At 35.3% G+C, this 17,699-nt stretch overlaps 1 protein-coding gene across 1 annotated transcript; it reads left to right on the plus strand.

The window, feature by feature from the left end:
* Window positions 1-194: 194 nt before the first annotated feature.
* Window positions 195-17,050, plus strand: LOC140059900 (deleted in lung and esophageal cancer protein 1-like). The gene is made up of 29 exons (XM_072105884.1): window positions 195-307; window positions 1,291-1,531; window positions 1,776-1,929; window positions 2,401-2,511; window positions 2,888-3,021; window positions 3,302-3,513; window positions 3,631-3,800; window positions 4,275-4,448; window positions 5,107-5,240; window positions 5,460-5,549; window positions 5,738-5,828; window positions 6,158-6,323; window positions 6,780-6,981; window positions 7,084-7,356; window positions 7,517-7,741; window positions 7,918-8,076; window positions 8,692-8,834; window positions 9,533-9,686; window positions 9,950-10,188; window positions 10,956-11,135; window positions 11,623-11,881; window positions 12,235-12,409; window positions 13,043-13,377; window positions 13,910-14,130; window positions 14,530-14,776; window positions 15,252-15,416; window positions 15,809-15,962; window positions 16,450-16,570; window positions 16,684-17,050. Exons 2-29 carry the CDS (start codon window positions 1,307-1,309, stop codon window positions 16,805-16,807), a joined length of 5,037 nt encoding a protein of 1,678 aa, XP_071961985.1. The 5' UTR covers window positions 195-307; window positions 1,291-1,306; the 3' UTR covers window positions 16,808-17,050.
* Window positions 17,051-17,699: the final 649 nt, after the last annotated feature.

The following is a 17,699-nucleotide window of genomic DNA, read 5'->3' on the forward strand; positions in this document are numbered from 1 at the left end:
CTACAAGTCATTATGAGCCTTTAAATTTAAAATATTTATGTTATTAATGTTTTAAAATGTATACAATTACTGTTTATATGTTTTACAGTATTCAAAATATAAAAACAAACGTTTGTGCGCCAACTGTTTTGGGTTTAGCCCCCGTCACCAATTGCTGGTTGTCGCATGGCAACTAAATCAGTGTACAATATGGCCGCGCCGTCGACGAAGGATCGCCGAGTTTTTATTTCCATTTTTTAAAAAAAGAATATCAACTAGCCTCTAGGCCTAGGCCCTAGTAGATCTTCGGTGGTGTGTAATATTTCAGGTGGATTATTTAATAGGCTGTAGATAGGAGCCTTACTTATACAGCTATAGGCCTAGGCTAGCTACTAGCTAGGAGTACTACTACTACTAGGCTAGCCTAGGCCTAGGCCTAGGCCTAGTAGGCTTAGCTAGCTCTACCAGGCCGGCTAGAGGGTCTAGGCTATAGGCCTACTAGGCTAGGCCTAGTAGAGGTCACGTCTGCCTAGCTAGGCAGAGGCTCTATGCCCTAGGTCTAGGAGGCCCAGGGAGGGGCCTAGGCCTACCCAGCCAGGCCCTAGAGACAGTAGGCTAGGCATAGGCCTAGGCCTACTAGCATAAGCCGCCTAGCTAGAGGCTCTAGGCCCCCCTACTAGCCTAGTTGTTCAATTTGACAAAAAATTGGATCGAAAATAACATTATTTACCTGAACAGTGAAAATACTGTAATTTAAAGCAAAAAGTAGGCCTAGGCTAGGCCTAGTCAAATTGACAGAAACTGATGAAAGTCAATGAATTTTTGGTGAAATGGTTTAATGATGTGTCAATATCCATCACTTTACCACCCACAATATCATACATAAACAACATGGTCACAGTGTGTCAAAATGGTGTGGTATGGTCACCTGAATAAAAAGGTAATTCACATAATTTTTTATGCACATGTGCGTCATGATATTCATACTGTAAGGTATGTCGCACCATGGAACTAGGGCCTATAATATTAGAGACACACCTCTCCAGGGGTTGTATAGTGGGTCATTCAATTGTCAAGGGCATTACAGTGTAAGGTTTTCTATAAAAAAATTTCTATCCAATTTTGGTCAACTGTTTAAATGTTACATTAAAATGGCATATCAACAAAAAAATTTTATTTTATATAAGTATTTGTTCAGTAGAAAAATATGTCTATGGTCTTAGCTTATTATAGAGTCGAGTCCTACAGTAGGTAGCGAAAATTGTTCTTGTAAAAACACAGGACTAATTTGTAGCAAACTTACACTTACAGGCCAACATAAGCCAACATGTCTGCAGGAGTAAGGTCAATGCGAAGCACTCCCAGTGAGCCACCTATGTTTCTACAACGACCTTCATCTGGAAGCTCTCAGAATGTGGAACACATACTTGCAAGGACGTTTAGACAGTACTATACCAGAGATTTGGTTTCAGATGAAACTGTAAGAAATTTAAACAAGTCACGAGCAGGGGACAATAGCTATCACGATAAATATGTGGATGAATTAACCAAGGTAACTAAATTATTTATAAACATTCAGATTGATTAGTACAGTTTAATTATTGTCAGGTAATGTCCTAGAGTGGAATCTAAGACCTGAAAAGTGTCTGTCTGCTTTTTGAAGTTTTTAAATTCTCTGATAGGTATTTTATCAGAAAGATACAAGAGCTAAAGGAGGTTAAATTGTAATTAATGAATAAAGATCAAAATTTATATCTATTTAGTTTTAATATGTTTAAATGTGTTTTTGTTTCTAGGTACAAGCTGAACATGAACGACGGCTAGCAGAGGCCTCGATGTTGTCACAGCACATCATGCAGGCCAGAGCTAAAGCCCTAGAGGCAGACAAGAAGGACCTGGATAAAGCAGCTGAAGGATGTGATATGTACCATGAGCTAGGCCTACCACCCAGTATGTACAATATCATACAAGTTTATCATCTTAATTTATCTTCTTTATGCTGTCACCTACTGTATTTATCATCTTCTTTATCATACTCATGATAGGACAATTGTTACACTATTGTCATTAAGATCACTGTTGTCATCTACATGCTTGTCATAACCATCAATATTGTCTTGTTGATTCTGTCAGGTGTCATCTGTGTTATGTTGCATTATTGGTGTCATTTAATAGAGTGTGTCTTTTTATGAATGCCCTAGGATGACACACACAACACAAAATGCTATTATTTTTATTCTTCACATTTCATTAATACTGTAACAAGATAAAATCTTGCTTATTACAGAATGTTTTCTTTTTTTTAACAGTGTATCATTGTATTAATTATTTTATAAATAAGCAACATCCTTCATTTTGACCAAACTCCAATTTCTTAAAAAAACATTAGTACTGTGATTGTTTTTGATTTTATTTTGCCAGGTGAATCAAACTACAGGTCATTCTTAGATCTCGATCTTCTTAAAAATCACAACTTGATTATTCCAGAAGATTTCTCAACAGCAGAAAAGCCAATAACCAAAGCTCCTAAAGGTAAGGATACTCCAATCTAGATTCTTCTTCTAAATCTATCGGGAGGAGATACAGCATGATGAAGCTGTTAATGAGATTATGTGATGATTGTGTGATGTATATATAGCATTGTGTATACTTACTATTTACAACTCTGTAAAACAATCTGGACTATGGCCCAATAATCAGACAGCATGGGCAGTCTTCAAATCAAATCACCCTGGGCTGACCATTAAATGTCTAGTTTTTTAATACATACTGTAAGTTTAATAAAAAAAAACTTAGCCTGTATTGATTGTATTCTTACTTGTCAATACTAATTAAAAACAATAAATTTGTGATTTAAACAATGAACAATTTGTGCTTTTTTAATAATAGCAACATTTTGTTTTTGCAGGAGAAAAAAGACCTCATTATTCACTAGCAACAGAGACGTCCACACAACATGGCATCAAAGAGATGCAGTCTGGTGACTGGCAATCGGAGTGTAGTTCATCAAGTCCACTATCATCCTACAGTGTGATTGATCCTGTAGGTATATTAATTATAACAAAATAAAATGCTATACATGAATGCTGTGAATAAATGAAAGCTTTCTCTGTTATACATTCTGTGCTATGATTCTATTTCAGTTTACCATCTAAAACATGTAATATACCCATATTTGGAAATGATGATGTCATATCACTACCATATTTAAGCATATCACTACCATATTTGGGAACATCACACTTTTTTGTCAAATTAGTTTGATAGTTTAGACAGAGCTTAAAACTCTTTGGATAAGGACTGTCATGTTTTTTATTATCAGATACCTGCAAAAGTGCAGTGGAAAGATCACATGTCTGCAGAAAAACGTGAACGTGATCGTAAAGATCTTGCTATCGTTCATAAGAAATCTGACTTCCTTCGCAATCCTCGACATCGACCGCCATCAGAGGCTAAAGGAGGAAAACTGCTCATCAAACCAAACAAAGTAGTTCACAAGCTTGGGGGCGCTAAACCTGAAGTGTTGTTGACAAGGTGCTTGCTTTTTTTCATTTAATATTCAAATTTACATTGCTTTTATTGTGTAATTCATAAAAACCAATCATGCTGTCTATATCTATATATAACTGGTTTGCATACTTTGTTTTATAGTGAAAAAGAACCATCAGTTATTTTCCTAGCTACGCCCTCTAAAGTTGTGTTTACAGACTACAAAGTACGACAAGTGTATGAAATGACCTTAGATTTGAAAAATGTATCAGCTGCCAGTCGCAAACTTAGGGTCATTCCTCCAAAGACAGAATATTTCTCTGTTGGCCTTGGTAAGACTTCACAATGATTATTCATTAATTTATAAATAGCAAGAACCCAGTACTGTCACTGGCAGGTTTTCAAATATAGTTTAAAACCTTCCCAGGACAATTATGGTAATTTTGGTATGTCAATTGTATGGATGCATGTAATAGCAAAAATGTATAATTACGTACAAATGCTCTCACTTAATGAACATAATATTACGTTATTGAAATAATTCACATGTTGAGTATGGCTGAGGAATCCCCTTTGGCGATTAGAAGGTTATCTCCGGTACCATACAAAATGATTGCATTTTTTTGTTTTGTTTTTATCTGTATTTGTACTTGTAAGGTATTGTAGGGGCCGCTTCTAGTGCGGGCCCCAGTAATTATTGTTATAACTGAATAAATGTGTATGAATGAAATCAAATCTAAACTATTGTAAATATGGTTTTTTAGAACATTTTCAATATGTTTGAAACTAAATTGTTTTCTTTGTAGGTCAATTCCCTGGAGAATATGGCATCATTGCTCCTGGAATGAGTTGCCAGTACAACCTCCGCTTCATCCCTGATGCTCTCATGGACTTTGATGATGAGTTACAGATTCAAACTCAGTCTAGCCAGCCTTTGGTGGTTCAACTGCAAGGCAGGAGAAAGCCACCACAACTCACATGTAAGTTAAGCTACACTTTTAAGCTCTGTCTACACTATCAAACTTTATGTGACAACAAAATGTGCCCATATATGGACATGATGATGTCATATCACTACTATATTTGGGCATATCACTACCATATTTGGGCAGATCACACTTTTTTGTCTAACTAGTTTGATAGTGTAGACAGAGCTTAAGAAGTAATGTGAACTAAGGCCCTGTGAAAACAATTGTGGTCAATTTATTTTCACAGGGCCTTAGTTCAGTTCAGTTCACAATTTTTTATATACTTTATATTACATTTGTTTCAAAAGGATGTAGCCTTTTTTTTTCTAATCTTATTCTTCCAACAGATTTGACCTTTAACGCTATACAGAGTACAAAACACAAACAATAGGTTTTACTGGTTTTAACCTTATATAATGCCTTACTCAATACTATTAGGAAATACTGTATGTTGGTTACCAAGTGCACACATTATTGGGTATGTTATGATTAAGAATATAATGCACAAGACAGGAAGAAGTGTAGAGATACTAGTGTAGCAGTATGAAAGGAGTGACAGTCAGTAAGCCCTTTTGAAGAGGAAGAAGAATTACCCTATATCAGTCCTTAATAAATAAGTAAAATATATTTCTATTATGATCCTGCCATTAAAGTATCTTCATTATTTCAGTGGACAGTGTTATAGACTGTGGCTACTGTTTAGTAGGTGGAAGACATGTGGCTCAGTTTACAGTGAAGAACACCGGTGGCAGTGGTAAATTCTGTATCATGCCGAGTGACTCCTGGCCTGCTACTAATCTCAAGGTTTGTAGTACTGGGTTCTTTATTCCATAAACAAAAAGCGTAACACAACCTCAGGCCTCAAGGCCATCTTGTGGGACAGAGGTTTTGCAATTGACATTTCTAAATGGTCTGAACATGGACCTATAAATTAGTAGGTCCACGGTCTGAACACCATCCTTGTTTCCCCTTAACAAATTTACTATTATTACTAAATTTATTGTTTTTAAATTTCTTTTTTAGTCACTAAATCCTGAAAGGGTAAAACTTGAGCCGTTTCTAATTCAACCAGCCATGTTTGAATTGCCAGCAGGATATTCCATTCTTTTACAGGTAAGATTTTTGCTATAAATGAATGCATTTATTAATATTATTTTCTCCCTCTTTTGGTCAAGTATAGTTTCACAAACATTTTAAAAACACTGTATTTGGGTTCGTAACTTTCTTTCTAAACAAACATTTTTCATGAAGAGTTGTTTTACAGAATCAAAGTTTTGATTTTTCTTTTCCACATGTTATAGGTTGTGTTCACACCAGCGTCTGTTGATACATTTATCCAAAAGATTACAATGATATGTGACAATTGCCACGTGAAACACTTTACTCTAAAAGGTAAGTACTGAGAAAGACCAGAGAGTAATTCATTCTTCACACACTTGGAAATCTGTGAGCATGTGCAAAATAAAAGTTATGTGTCGCGTCATGAAAATGAAACGTTGCTAATGTCAATGTTTACAATGAATTTGTATCATCATTATCAACAATATTACCAAATCTTCATCTAATCAATCACCACTGAAATCATCATTACTGTTATCTTTTTCGGCATCAAATTCATCATTACCATCACCATTATTGTGAATATTCATTGTCATCACCACCACCACCAAACTTCGTAATTTCCATTATGTTAAACTAAACAACTTTTGTCTCGGAAACAGGTGAGGGTCAAGAACCCGGTGTGAAACTTGTAAGTGTCAAACCAGGTGGAGAGAGTTTCCCTCTGCTAGGTGAGATCTGTGACACCACTGCTGGACATCTTATTAACTTCGATACACTGAATCCAATGACATACGCAGAGAAGAAGGTACAGATTCAGAATACAACGTAAGTATTGCCAGACAGATTGCTCATTCTGTTACTGTTGTGTACTAACACCATTTAAGGTAAAATATACATAAAAGCACAACAAAAAAACACACTTGAGTCGAGGTTTAGTCGTTCTCCATCTTCCTTGCATCCGAGGTTTTATTCATTCTCCACACTATATACAATCGGTTACAGTACAAGTAATGTACAGTATATGACAGTTACAAATATGGTAGTGATATGACATAATAGTGTCCATATATGAACATTTTTTTGTAACATAAAGTTTGATAGTGTAGACAGAGCTTTAGTTTAGTTATATTGATATACAAAGGAAGGACTGATCCTGTTGTGTGCTCTTTGCCACTACATTCAACATGGCAAATCTTTTAAGGTCAATACACTGAGGGAAAATAAGTAACAAGTGAAACCATTTACAATAGCATATGTAGTAAGTTTATTATTTTTTCATAGAAACGTACCACTGTCCTTTTCTTGGGACATGTTCAAGCCAAGTTTAGAGTGTCCAAAAGCAGGAATGACATCATCACCAAGCGATGGTCAAGAAATTGGCAGATTACGAGATGGTGGAGGTCACTACTGTATCGCACCGGATCAAGGCACTCTGTCACCTAACGCAATCAAAGAATTTATTGTAGGATTCTCTCCAGATACGGTAAGCAGTTTTTTAAATGGCTAGTTCTTATTCATTTTGTGAAAGTTCAAATATATATTAATACTAGTTTCATTTATTTACAATTGAATTTTATTTTTTTAGAATGGATCCTTCCATAATGTTGCCCATTTAGTTCTTCACGGCATACCAGTTATCAACGAACCTAAGCCACCGTCAGGAAAAGCAAATAAATGGAATGGAAATGGAACCAAAAGCTCATCAGCCTCCACCAGAGAGCTGACTACTAAGGACTTAGTAGGCCTACAGGTTGAACTTAAGGCAAAGTGTGAGGCGTGCCATGTGTTAGTGCAACCATATGCTATCATAGTGCCTGGTAGTACCTTAGTTACTACAACTATTAGAAAACAATTTCAGGTAGCCTACATTCTCTTTTTTTCTTTATATTTAAAAACATGTGTGTGTAAATCCTGCGGTTGGAAGTCAAAGTACTGTAGCCATCAGTCAGTCATTGAGTTTAGAAGAAATTTACCACTGTGTCCGTAAAATTCATATATAAATAATTTTCAATTTTCAGATGGTCAACTTTAGCCAATACCCAGTAACATTCAGTTGGTCATCCTTGAGTGACTGTCATATTGTAGAGGTTGAAACTCCCCAAGGTATCATTCCTGCTGGAGAAGTTGCTGACCTGAAGCTGACCATTACTGGTGGACAGCCTGGCCTAATTGACCACACACTGCTTTGTAAGATTGAATACCAAGATGAGCCTCTTATGCTTCGAGTGAGGGCGCACATCAAGGTAATAATATTCTTGGAGATAATTTATCAACCTTACTATTAACATCTGGTTGGGAAAGTTAATGTCTTTGTGTAACTGTGACATGGATTCCCTGGGGTCAATGAAGTTGTAAACTTACACAATAAATTATTGTAGATCTAGAAAGTATTCTTAAATAATAATTGTACGTTTAATAGGGTCCAGAAGTAGTAATTGATACCGCATCAGTTGACTTTGGTCTTGTTCGAAATAAGTATGAAGTAACAGAAGAAATTGTGATTAGGAATACATCGCAGATTCCAGCAAAATGGAGTATAGAGGAAAGTAAAGATCATCTAGATGGAGAACTGAATGATGTAAGACTATTTTTCTTTATCGATTTATCTTTTTCCTTGTGTGATAATCCATTTGCCGCTCAAAGCTATACAGGGATTGTGTGCAGGTGAATCCTGATATAAACAACAGGACAGAAGAACTTCTGTAACACCAACAGGGACTAAAAGTTTTACGAAAGATGACCTGTCTTCTTTAAAACCATATGTTTACACTTGCATAGTGATATGACATCATCGTGTCCATATGGGCACATCACATTTTTGCGAAAGATGACCTGTCTTCTTTAAAACCATGTTTACACTTGCATAGTGATATGACATCATCGTGTCCATATGGGCACATCACATTTTTTTGTCACATACAATTTTATAGTGTAGATAGACCTTAACATCAACAAGGACTGAAGTTGTACAAGAACACCACTATAACCCCTTACTCATCACAAAAGATGACCTGGCCATTTGTTTACACATTTTAAGTCGTTATCTAAGAAGACTTGTTCCACCATCACAACTAAAGGAGAGTGTCAATTCATATTTCAGAATGTAAATATTTTTTAGATTTTGTTAGCTGTTTGTTATGCAGTATTAGATATATAATTTTGTTTTTCATTATAAATGTTTTTTTTTCTCCAGGGTATGTCAGAGTTTGTATTTAGGCCATCCAGTGGTGATTTACTAGGATTGTGTTCTACTGTCATCATGGTGACCTTTAACCCTTCTCACTGCAGACACCTTAGATCGGTCTTTGAATGCTCAGTCATTGGTGGTACATCAAGGTAATTGAGCACCATCTATAATTTTTACTAATATACCCTAAAATCTCCCAGTATAGCGTCATTTTGAGGGAACAATGCGCCAAGAAAGCCCCAAAGAGGAGGCTTCTTTTTTAAAAGAAACCCATCTCAAAAAGAAGCCCCTCTTCGATCTGCAAAATTAATCTCGAAAAGAAGCCCATCTTGAAAAGAAGCCCACATTAGAGTACTAAATTGGCTTCTTTTTGATGTTTTACGCTATGTAATAGTCAACTCTCACAATATTAAGATTCTCTGTAAACTAAACTTTTCTTCAGGTCCCAAATTCTATTTACGCCGTTAAAACCCTGGATTTCCGGAAAGCCCAATGTATTGGGAGTGTTGAATGTTGTCTTGTATTTGTTTCTGTATTATTGTATTGTTTTTATGGAAATCTCGAATAAAAATATCCCCACAGTTTATTTCTTGATACTAACATTTGTTTGTAATACTCTTAATCTCTGTCTACACTATCAAACTTTATGTGACAAAAAAATATGGGCACGATGATGCCATATCACTATCATATTTGGGCACATCACACTTTTTTTTGTCAAACTAGTTTGATAGTATAGAAGAAGAATCTTTTGATGAATGAATATTTGATATATGATCTTGAAGAATGTGATAAAGGTTATATATTATAATAATAGTAACATTATTATTATTAATTTTCTGTATAGCTACATTGGTGTACAAGCAGACGTTAAAGAACCACAGGCTTGTCTATTATCATGTCACCTACAAATGCCTGAGGTTTATATCAATGTACCGATAAAACACACTGTTCAACTGCTGAACCAGACCCCACTTGCTACAAGGTTTTTCTGGGGTGAGGTGAGTATTGTAATCTTGGGAAGGCAACATATAAAAGGTTGCTACTACGGTATGTTTATTCTTAATAAGGTAAAGATAATAGAGATAAAACAACAACACAACCATCCTCGTTTACAGCAATACCTATAATAACTGCATAGATACCAACCGCCTTGCATCATAGTGGGATGGTCCCGCATTTCAAAGTGATTTTTAATGAACCATGCTTCAAACAAACTATGTAAATGTTGTAAACAAGAATTAAATTTGTTGTTAATTTGTAGACTCAAGGACACCAGTCTAAATATTGTACAATAGTTTGCCAACCAAAGTCTGGAGTATTAAAGCCTAGGCAACAAATTGACATTGTTATTGAATGTATATTCCGAAAGCAAGAAGAATTAGATGATGTGTGCATACCGTGTCATGTTGAGGGTATGTGTGACCCTGTGTACCTCAAGTTGTCGGCAACCATACAAGGTTTGAAAGTGTCTTACTACAAAAAAGATGAACAAGAAGCTATGTAAGTATTTTGAAGTTTGTTTTATATTATTATGGTGAATGGTTGTACCAGTGATGAGAGTGTTGTTGGTGGCAGCATTGTGAATCATAGAGAATGAGATGATGGTAGGGCCAGCTTTACTAGAAGTCTATGAGTTCCGACCTAATATATTACTGACTACTTTGTGTAATTTAGTGCGATGTCTGTGGTATGTCACTCTCAAAAAACACAACCAAAAAATATTGTGTACACTTAAAAGTAGCATTAATCTAAATGCAAACTTTATGTCAATGGTTACCAGATGTCTCTATGTAGACAGTTTCTTGAACCAGTAGCAGATGATTATGATTAAGTATTAACAAGGATATAGGGATAGTGTTGTTGATAACATTACAAAGTTGAGTATTCTGTTCGTGATTAGGAAGATGTTAATGTATTTGATTTAATGCTGTGGATAATTTCCTGAATGATCATAAAGTCAAAACAGTACTGGGTTTGGTCTACTACTAAGTTCCTGCTCCCAACTTGTCATCCATTCATAGAAGCACTGATGTAGAAAGTCTATCTGGTGGTGACTATATAATGGATCCAGCTCAAGCAAGAAAAGACCAAACTTGGGCTTTTGATTGAAATATTTCTTAGAAATAGAGATGTAATAATTTAATGTTAATGAAGATTGCTATTGTGATATAGTTGGTTATTTATGGCGATTATTAAATTAAAAGAGAATGAGATCATTCCAGCTTATTTCCAGTTATTATACATATTCAAAATTATCATCTCTACAGAATTGAAGATGATGATTTAAGCCTAGACTTCGGAGATGTTGAACTTGGGAACGTCACAAAAAAAGTCTTCTGTATCAAGAACCAGACTGCCATTTCAGCTTCTTATAATATTCTTGTCGGCCATTTCCAAGCAGGAAAACCACCAACTCCTCCAGAAGAAAAAAAGGAAAAATATGAAAAGTAAGAGTGGCTATATTATTCACCATTCACACTTAGGCTAGGCGAAACCCGGTCCTTAAAATTCAGGAGTTATCCTATCAACATTTAAATGAAATATTTCAGTGTGATTTGTGAATACGGCCACTGAAATATGATACAATAATAGTAATAATAATATATACACTTTTCTCTAAAGTACTCTCACTTGCACTGAGGAAGGGGCTAGTATTGTCGGAAAGCTTTCTGCCTGTTTTACTTTATCGTTGATATTTTCATTGAGATCCAGCCACTGATACCCACAACATTGTCATTTTTTTCAGTATTTGCCTTTAAAAAAAATAATATAGAATAGAATTATGTTTATTTTTTATTATTTTAAGGCAACAACTCACAAATTCTGCTCTGTTTTGATTGATAATTGATTGAAATATGTTTATTTAGCTATTTTGGTTTTGATTAAAGGACAATTTGAACAAAGTGTAATTAAGATTGTGCTTAAATCTTATAGCAGGTGGTCTAATTACATACACTCCTCGCCTCAAAGCCGAAGCCTTCTTAACCGTACTCAAAACATAGCTGACCCAATGAGTAAGAGCCCATCTCAACTGTTAACAGATTACACCAAAGTGGTTCTTCGCGAGGGCAAAGGCGTAGCCTTCGTGGTTCAGCCATCATGTGGGATGCTTGATCCATTTGATGAACTGGAAGTGGAGGTTACTGCTTATGCGGATATGTGGGGGCAGTATTCAGATGACCTTGTTTGTAAGGTAGAATGTTAAATGTTGTTAATTCATTTTAAAAATGAAAGATTGTTTGATATTATTAAAGTGATTACTATTACTTTTGAATTATCTTTTTCCTAAGCAAGATTACAATGGTCCTAATTCTGAGCATTACTGTAGTAGCAAAATAATTTCTTATTTTATATGCAAGATAAGTTAATTTGAACTAGTGCTAGTTTAGGTGTTTTTTTTAATTTTGTTTTGCCTGACAAGGCAGAATAAATTTAAATACTATATAATCTATTACATAAACTGTTGACATCAGAGACTACTGTATTATTATTTAACACAAACAAACTCAACCAAAGGACTCCATTTTAATGTTTTTGTTTAATTAGGTGTCTGGTAAAGAAGATGTTATAATTCCCCTAAGCATATCCATCACTGGCTGTCCACTCAACTTCCAAATGACCACACTGAAAGGTCAAATACCAGTGGTCCGCTTTGGAACTCACATTCCTGGTGTAGCAGCCATTAAGAGGCCACTAAGGATCATAAATAAAAGTTCATTTGGTAAGATAATTTACAGACATTTTTAAAATTGATTGCCTAAATGAGTATGATTCACTCACAGTTACACACCATCATAATAATATCCTTGGTTTTTAAGCACCTAACGTTGTGAAACCTCAAGCGTTGTACATAATTACCCGGTCATTTTTTTATCAAACATGTATGGAAACACACCCCCATGATGCAGTTAGTATTCAGCGCAAAGTTGTGTCTTGACCCTACCAGGTACACCTGGGTGAAGAGAGGCAAACGTAAGTAAAGTGTCTTGCCTAAGGATACAAGAAATGTGACGAGCATTGAGCATTCAAACCCACAATCTCGCTATCAGTAGTCTAACATCTGACCCACTGCGCCACACACCCTTTCAGACAATCATCCTACAGTATTTGATCCTCTAGAAATCACTGGCAAATGTACTTGTGTATATATTATATATGACGGGAGAATCCATCTATGGTTGAGAAGAAAACTTTGGTTTGGTATGAAAATCTGCTTTTTTTAACAAGAGGGTTTACATATAGACCAAGGAAGATGTCAATTATTGAACTAGAGGTCAATAAGTTTTATTTGTACTTATATTGGGATTTCAAATGTTATTTATTCTTTCTTCTTTTTTTTTTTGGGTTGATACAGATATTAGAGTTGACTGGCAGATGTTTAACCTACAAGAAAACGATAATAAACTACTTGATATGATTACTAGCATTGGTGACCCATTTCCTGAATGTGATGAAAATGGATTTGAAATCATTCCTACTGAAACTGAATTGTCACCAAGAGTAAAAGAACGTGAATTGTCACCAAGAGAAAAGGAAGATGGACTTACCCCTGATATTGAGGTGACCGGTGAAGAACATGGTGAACCCGTGTCAGAGGTCAATGAGCGACCTCAAATAATTAGAGTTCAATTTAAAGAGCATGAAGGGAGTAGGGCTGAGGAACCTTTTGGAATTATTACTAAGCAAATGGTAAGATAATTGGTTTTCTACTGTAAAAACTAGTAGGATACATTAAGGTATTTACTTACACTAACCTTTGGACCAAGACAAAATGTTACACAAATTTGACAAGAAATGTTTATTTTATGGACAGCGATAAACGCTTTCCAGAGAAGGAAAAATAGAGACACTAGGGCAGGAAGGTGCTTTTGATTTGCTAGGACCTATGAATATTGTGTCAGTTGTAAATGTTATAAACTGTGTAAAGAGATTAAGTGAGGAAGCATTTCACACTATTCATGTATGCACACAATGAATTAACAGTTCTTAAGTCGTTCAATTCAAAATTGAATAACCTTCTATAACTACAGTATTAAATCATGATCAAACCAACTAACTGTTGAGTCTGTTCACCACACACATGTGATGAGACTGTTCATCCTAGATGATAATAGTCATCCACTTCGTGATAGGCTGATCTATTATACCTAAAAGTGGTAGAATGCGACTGCCATAAGCCGCACCATTCGTTTACTTTTATTTTTTATAAATTTACTTAAAGGTTATTCCAGCCAGAGGAAGTCTACAGATAACAGCGACATTCAGCCCCAGCATGGTCTCCCCCAATCAAATAAGAACTGTTGAGTGCGTAGGATATGCACTAGGGTTTATGAGTCTGAATCGAGAGGAAGACCGCTTCAAAGAGAGAGCCTACAAGAGGTTGCATGGCTATGATACGACACCGCTGAGACTGAACCTAACAGCCTTTATAAAGCCTGCAGTGTAAGCCACTTATTTGTCATCACAACCACCAGTATCTACAACAATTAATAAAAAAAAATATTCTATCATACAATTTTCCCAGCCCACTATTTAAAATACATTTGTTGCTAATGGTTATGAACTTATAGAGCACAAAATGCAAAGCGCTGTGAAGACAAGTGAAAAAATGAAAAGGGAGAAAGTGTAAATCTCTGTCTACACTATCAAACTAGTTTGACAAAATAAGTGTTATGTACCCAAATATGGTAGTGATATCATCGTCTCCATATATGGGCACATCACATTTTTTTGTCAAGTTTGATAGTGTAGACAGAGCTTAAGTTCATGCCTACACCCAAACCAAAGTATGAAGATATTCCCTTGTCACTAACCATTGACTATACTTTATATTTCCTCTAGGCTGACAATTGAGACAGCAGATGATGATGGTATGACATACACCACAGCAGCAAGTCATCTCATAGTGGATGGAAACATTGGTAAAGAGTACAAAAAGACAGGCCTAGCAACTTTGATGAACAATACAGAAACACCTTTAACATTTCAAGTTGTCGTACCAGAACCATTTGCCCTTGGTCAAGTGGAACCAAAAACAACAGGTGGTACTGATGGTTTTATTACTGTCAAACCAAGGCGTAATTTACAAGTAAGTGGTTTTTTTTTGCATATATATACCAGAGACATGAAAGTATTATCGTTCTATTCATACTTTGTATCTACCTGTACTTTTGAATATACTGTATTTGTGATGATATTGTTTATAGTATATTGTAAACAAAGCAAATGACCAGATCTTTTTTCCCTGAAGCTTGGTTCCCACTAGGACGCAACGCATGGACGAAAGCACAACACAAGGATAAAAGCACAATGCAAGTAATTTTACCACAAGCGATGGATTATTCACACTGTCGCTTGTCTTTGGTCAATTCGCTTCCGTTTTGCGCTTACGTTATTGATTTATATCCTAGTGGGAACCAAGCTTTAAGCTGCATTCAGACTTGTTAAGACAGTGCAGTTTTGTAAATCATTTTTAAATGAGTTTAAAGAATTGAACATTGCCATCTTCCATTCGGAAAACATGTGAATGTATCCTTAAATGCCATAGTTACTTGTTTTCACAGATACAAGTTTCTTTCCGATTAACATCGGAGTTAATACAACGCTATCTTGATGAACTACGACCTGACCAAGAAATGGAAGGAGTGACATTAATAAAACGTGATCACGAAAGAAAATTTACTATCGACAAAAATCTACAAATTGTATACAATAATACATCTATACAGGTAATACATATCATTTTTTGCAACAGCAGAACAAAGTGATTTAGGGATAATGTCAAAATGATTAAACTGCAGTTACTATTTCTTACTGTAATAATGTAAATTGTTAGTGTTTTTCAATGTTCAAGTTTATGAGTCAATTACTGCAACAAACCGTGTGTTTATGATTATCCCAAAAAAAGCTTGTTCAATATTGTATAAACAATTTAAAAAGTAAACGTAGTTAGTTTACTGCAGTAAATGCAGTAGGAGAATTTGAGCATGGTCTTTTATTAGACAAATAAACGACAGCAGACTATAGCACAGTTGTTTACTTTTTAGATAGTTGACTCCATAAGATTAAGATTTGATTATTAATTTTTAATTACTGTAATTAATTTTGTTCTTTGCAATAGCCTGTACCCCTGTATGCCTCCATCGTGTTACCTTCTCTCGTATTGTCATGTGATTGCTTGGACTTTGGTGTATGCCATGTTGGACAGCAACGAGAAAAAGAGATACTGCTGCGGAACCCAACGTCCTCGGCCAGCTTTTGGACAGGTGTCATAGGTATGTATGCTAAAAGACACACCCAGTCTAACAGAAGTAGTAGTAACATATAGTTTTATATAGTTTAGATGTTGGAAGGGTATGGGCTCTATTACAGGCATTAGGACGTTAATACTTTTGTCAAGGTGTATGTCATAAGACTTTCTGATAATATATATATATTGTTGATAAAAACATAGCACTAGTGCCCACAATTATGGGGTTGTTTCTCACTTTAAATGACAGGGGCGCCGCATACCATAACCATACATCATCACAGGTTCAAGGCCCTCCTCAACCCAAGTTCTGGTGGTAGAACAAGCTAAAACTGGAGGTACATTGTACACAATGTGCACTTTCAAGAACCCTCAGTGCATCTTGTGGGAAAAGTAGGGAGATACCCTGTACAGGTCCATCTGTCATTCATGGGTCCATAGAGGGCCTAACCCAAATTCCTCAGTTTCCTGTTAAGCTTGAGTATTATGATTATATTTAAATTTACCCTTAGATTGGTGCAATTACCAAGATGATGCTGTGTTTGCATTGACACCAAGTAGTGGCATGTTAGAAGCACATGTGACTCATGTTTCCAGTAGTAAGACACTGTTAAAGGTTCACTTTACAGCCATGTAAGTAATTATATATTTGCATACTTCCACCAATCACAGAAGTAATTTACGCTCTTCCGTTTATTAAACATCCTCCCTCTGCATTTCACATCACATTTTTTTGTTTTTTTTAGGCATAACATTGAGTATGATTGCATCTTCGTTTTGAGGGGTATGCTAGGAGAAGAACCATGTTATCTGAGGGTCAAAGGTGAAGGTTCATATGATAGCCGTCATGAAGCATTAGTGAACATCTGAATTGTATATTTTATGAGAAGAAAATTTTTAATATAAGGAAAAAATTCTATAAATCTTAATTGATTAGTTTATTTCAAATAGTATATATATATATATATATTTTAGAAATGACATTTGCATTATTATTTGTATATTGTTATATAGTGTACTGTATTATGTATATTTTGATATGAAGAATAGTTGTAAATTTTGAAAGCCTGCTTTGTGTTGGATAAAGATTTATTTATGGTTTTGAGGGAAACAAATAAAAGTTTTCAACAAAAACAAAAATTGAATTGTGTGTATATAATTTTGTTTTAAAACAAATTCTTGCAGCTAAAAAAAACAACTTTGCATAAAACAAGACGATATCGGACAATTAACAGACTTAGCATTATGAAAATTAAAAAAAAATATTGTTTTGTTGGTAGTACATGGTACAGTAACTGTTGGAGTTGGTATTCTACCAGCCTTGTAGCTGTAGCGCCACCAATAAAGTTAAGAACGAACTTTGGGCAGAATAGAACACATGGCTGGCCAGCAGAGTGGTAATTTAAATCTATTTGACTCCCAATTTTAATGCGTTTTCTATTAAAACAAGTATACAATATATGTGTACATATAGCCTCCAACTTTGGCTTGGTCTAAGCGGAGGATACACTAGAAAGAATGATAGAGTTAGGCTAGCTAGGCTTATTAATTTAAGACCAGGCCTACCTGCCCTTAAATCACTCATTCATCAGCCAGGCGACAACAGTTGAGCTTTTATTAGGCCTATGGTCTGGTTAGGCGAGTGTAGGCCTAGGCTAACAAGACTCCAAGTTATATAAAGGACCCCACGCTAGACTCAAGCCTATTGATTTTGTTGGTTTTGTATCTATTTTGCTTTATAAGATTAATAATTATTTATCTC

This window comes from Antedon mediterranea, chromosome 1, assembly GCF_964355755.1.
Source record: "Antedon mediterranea chromosome 1, ecAntMedi1.1, whole genome shotgun sequence".
Taxonomy (NCBI): domain Eukaryota; kingdom Metazoa; phylum Echinodermata; class Crinoidea; order Comatulida; family Antedonidae; genus Antedon; species Antedon mediterranea.

Excerpts from the sequence above, each read along its gene's own strand:
- LOC140059900 (XM_072105884.1), top strand. The coding sequence starts at position 1,307 with ATGTCTGCAGGAGTAAGGTCAATGCGAAGCACTCCCAGTGAGCCACCT. Across the intron at positions 3,514-3,630 it reads CCTGAAGTGTTGTTGACAAG|TGAAAAAGAACCATCAGTTA; the intron begins GTGCTTGCTTTT and ends TTTGTTTTATAG. Across the intron at positions 13,378-13,909 it reads GAATTATTACTAAGCAAATG|GTTATTCCAGCCAGAGGAAG; the intron begins GTAAGATAATTG and ends ATTTACTTAAAG.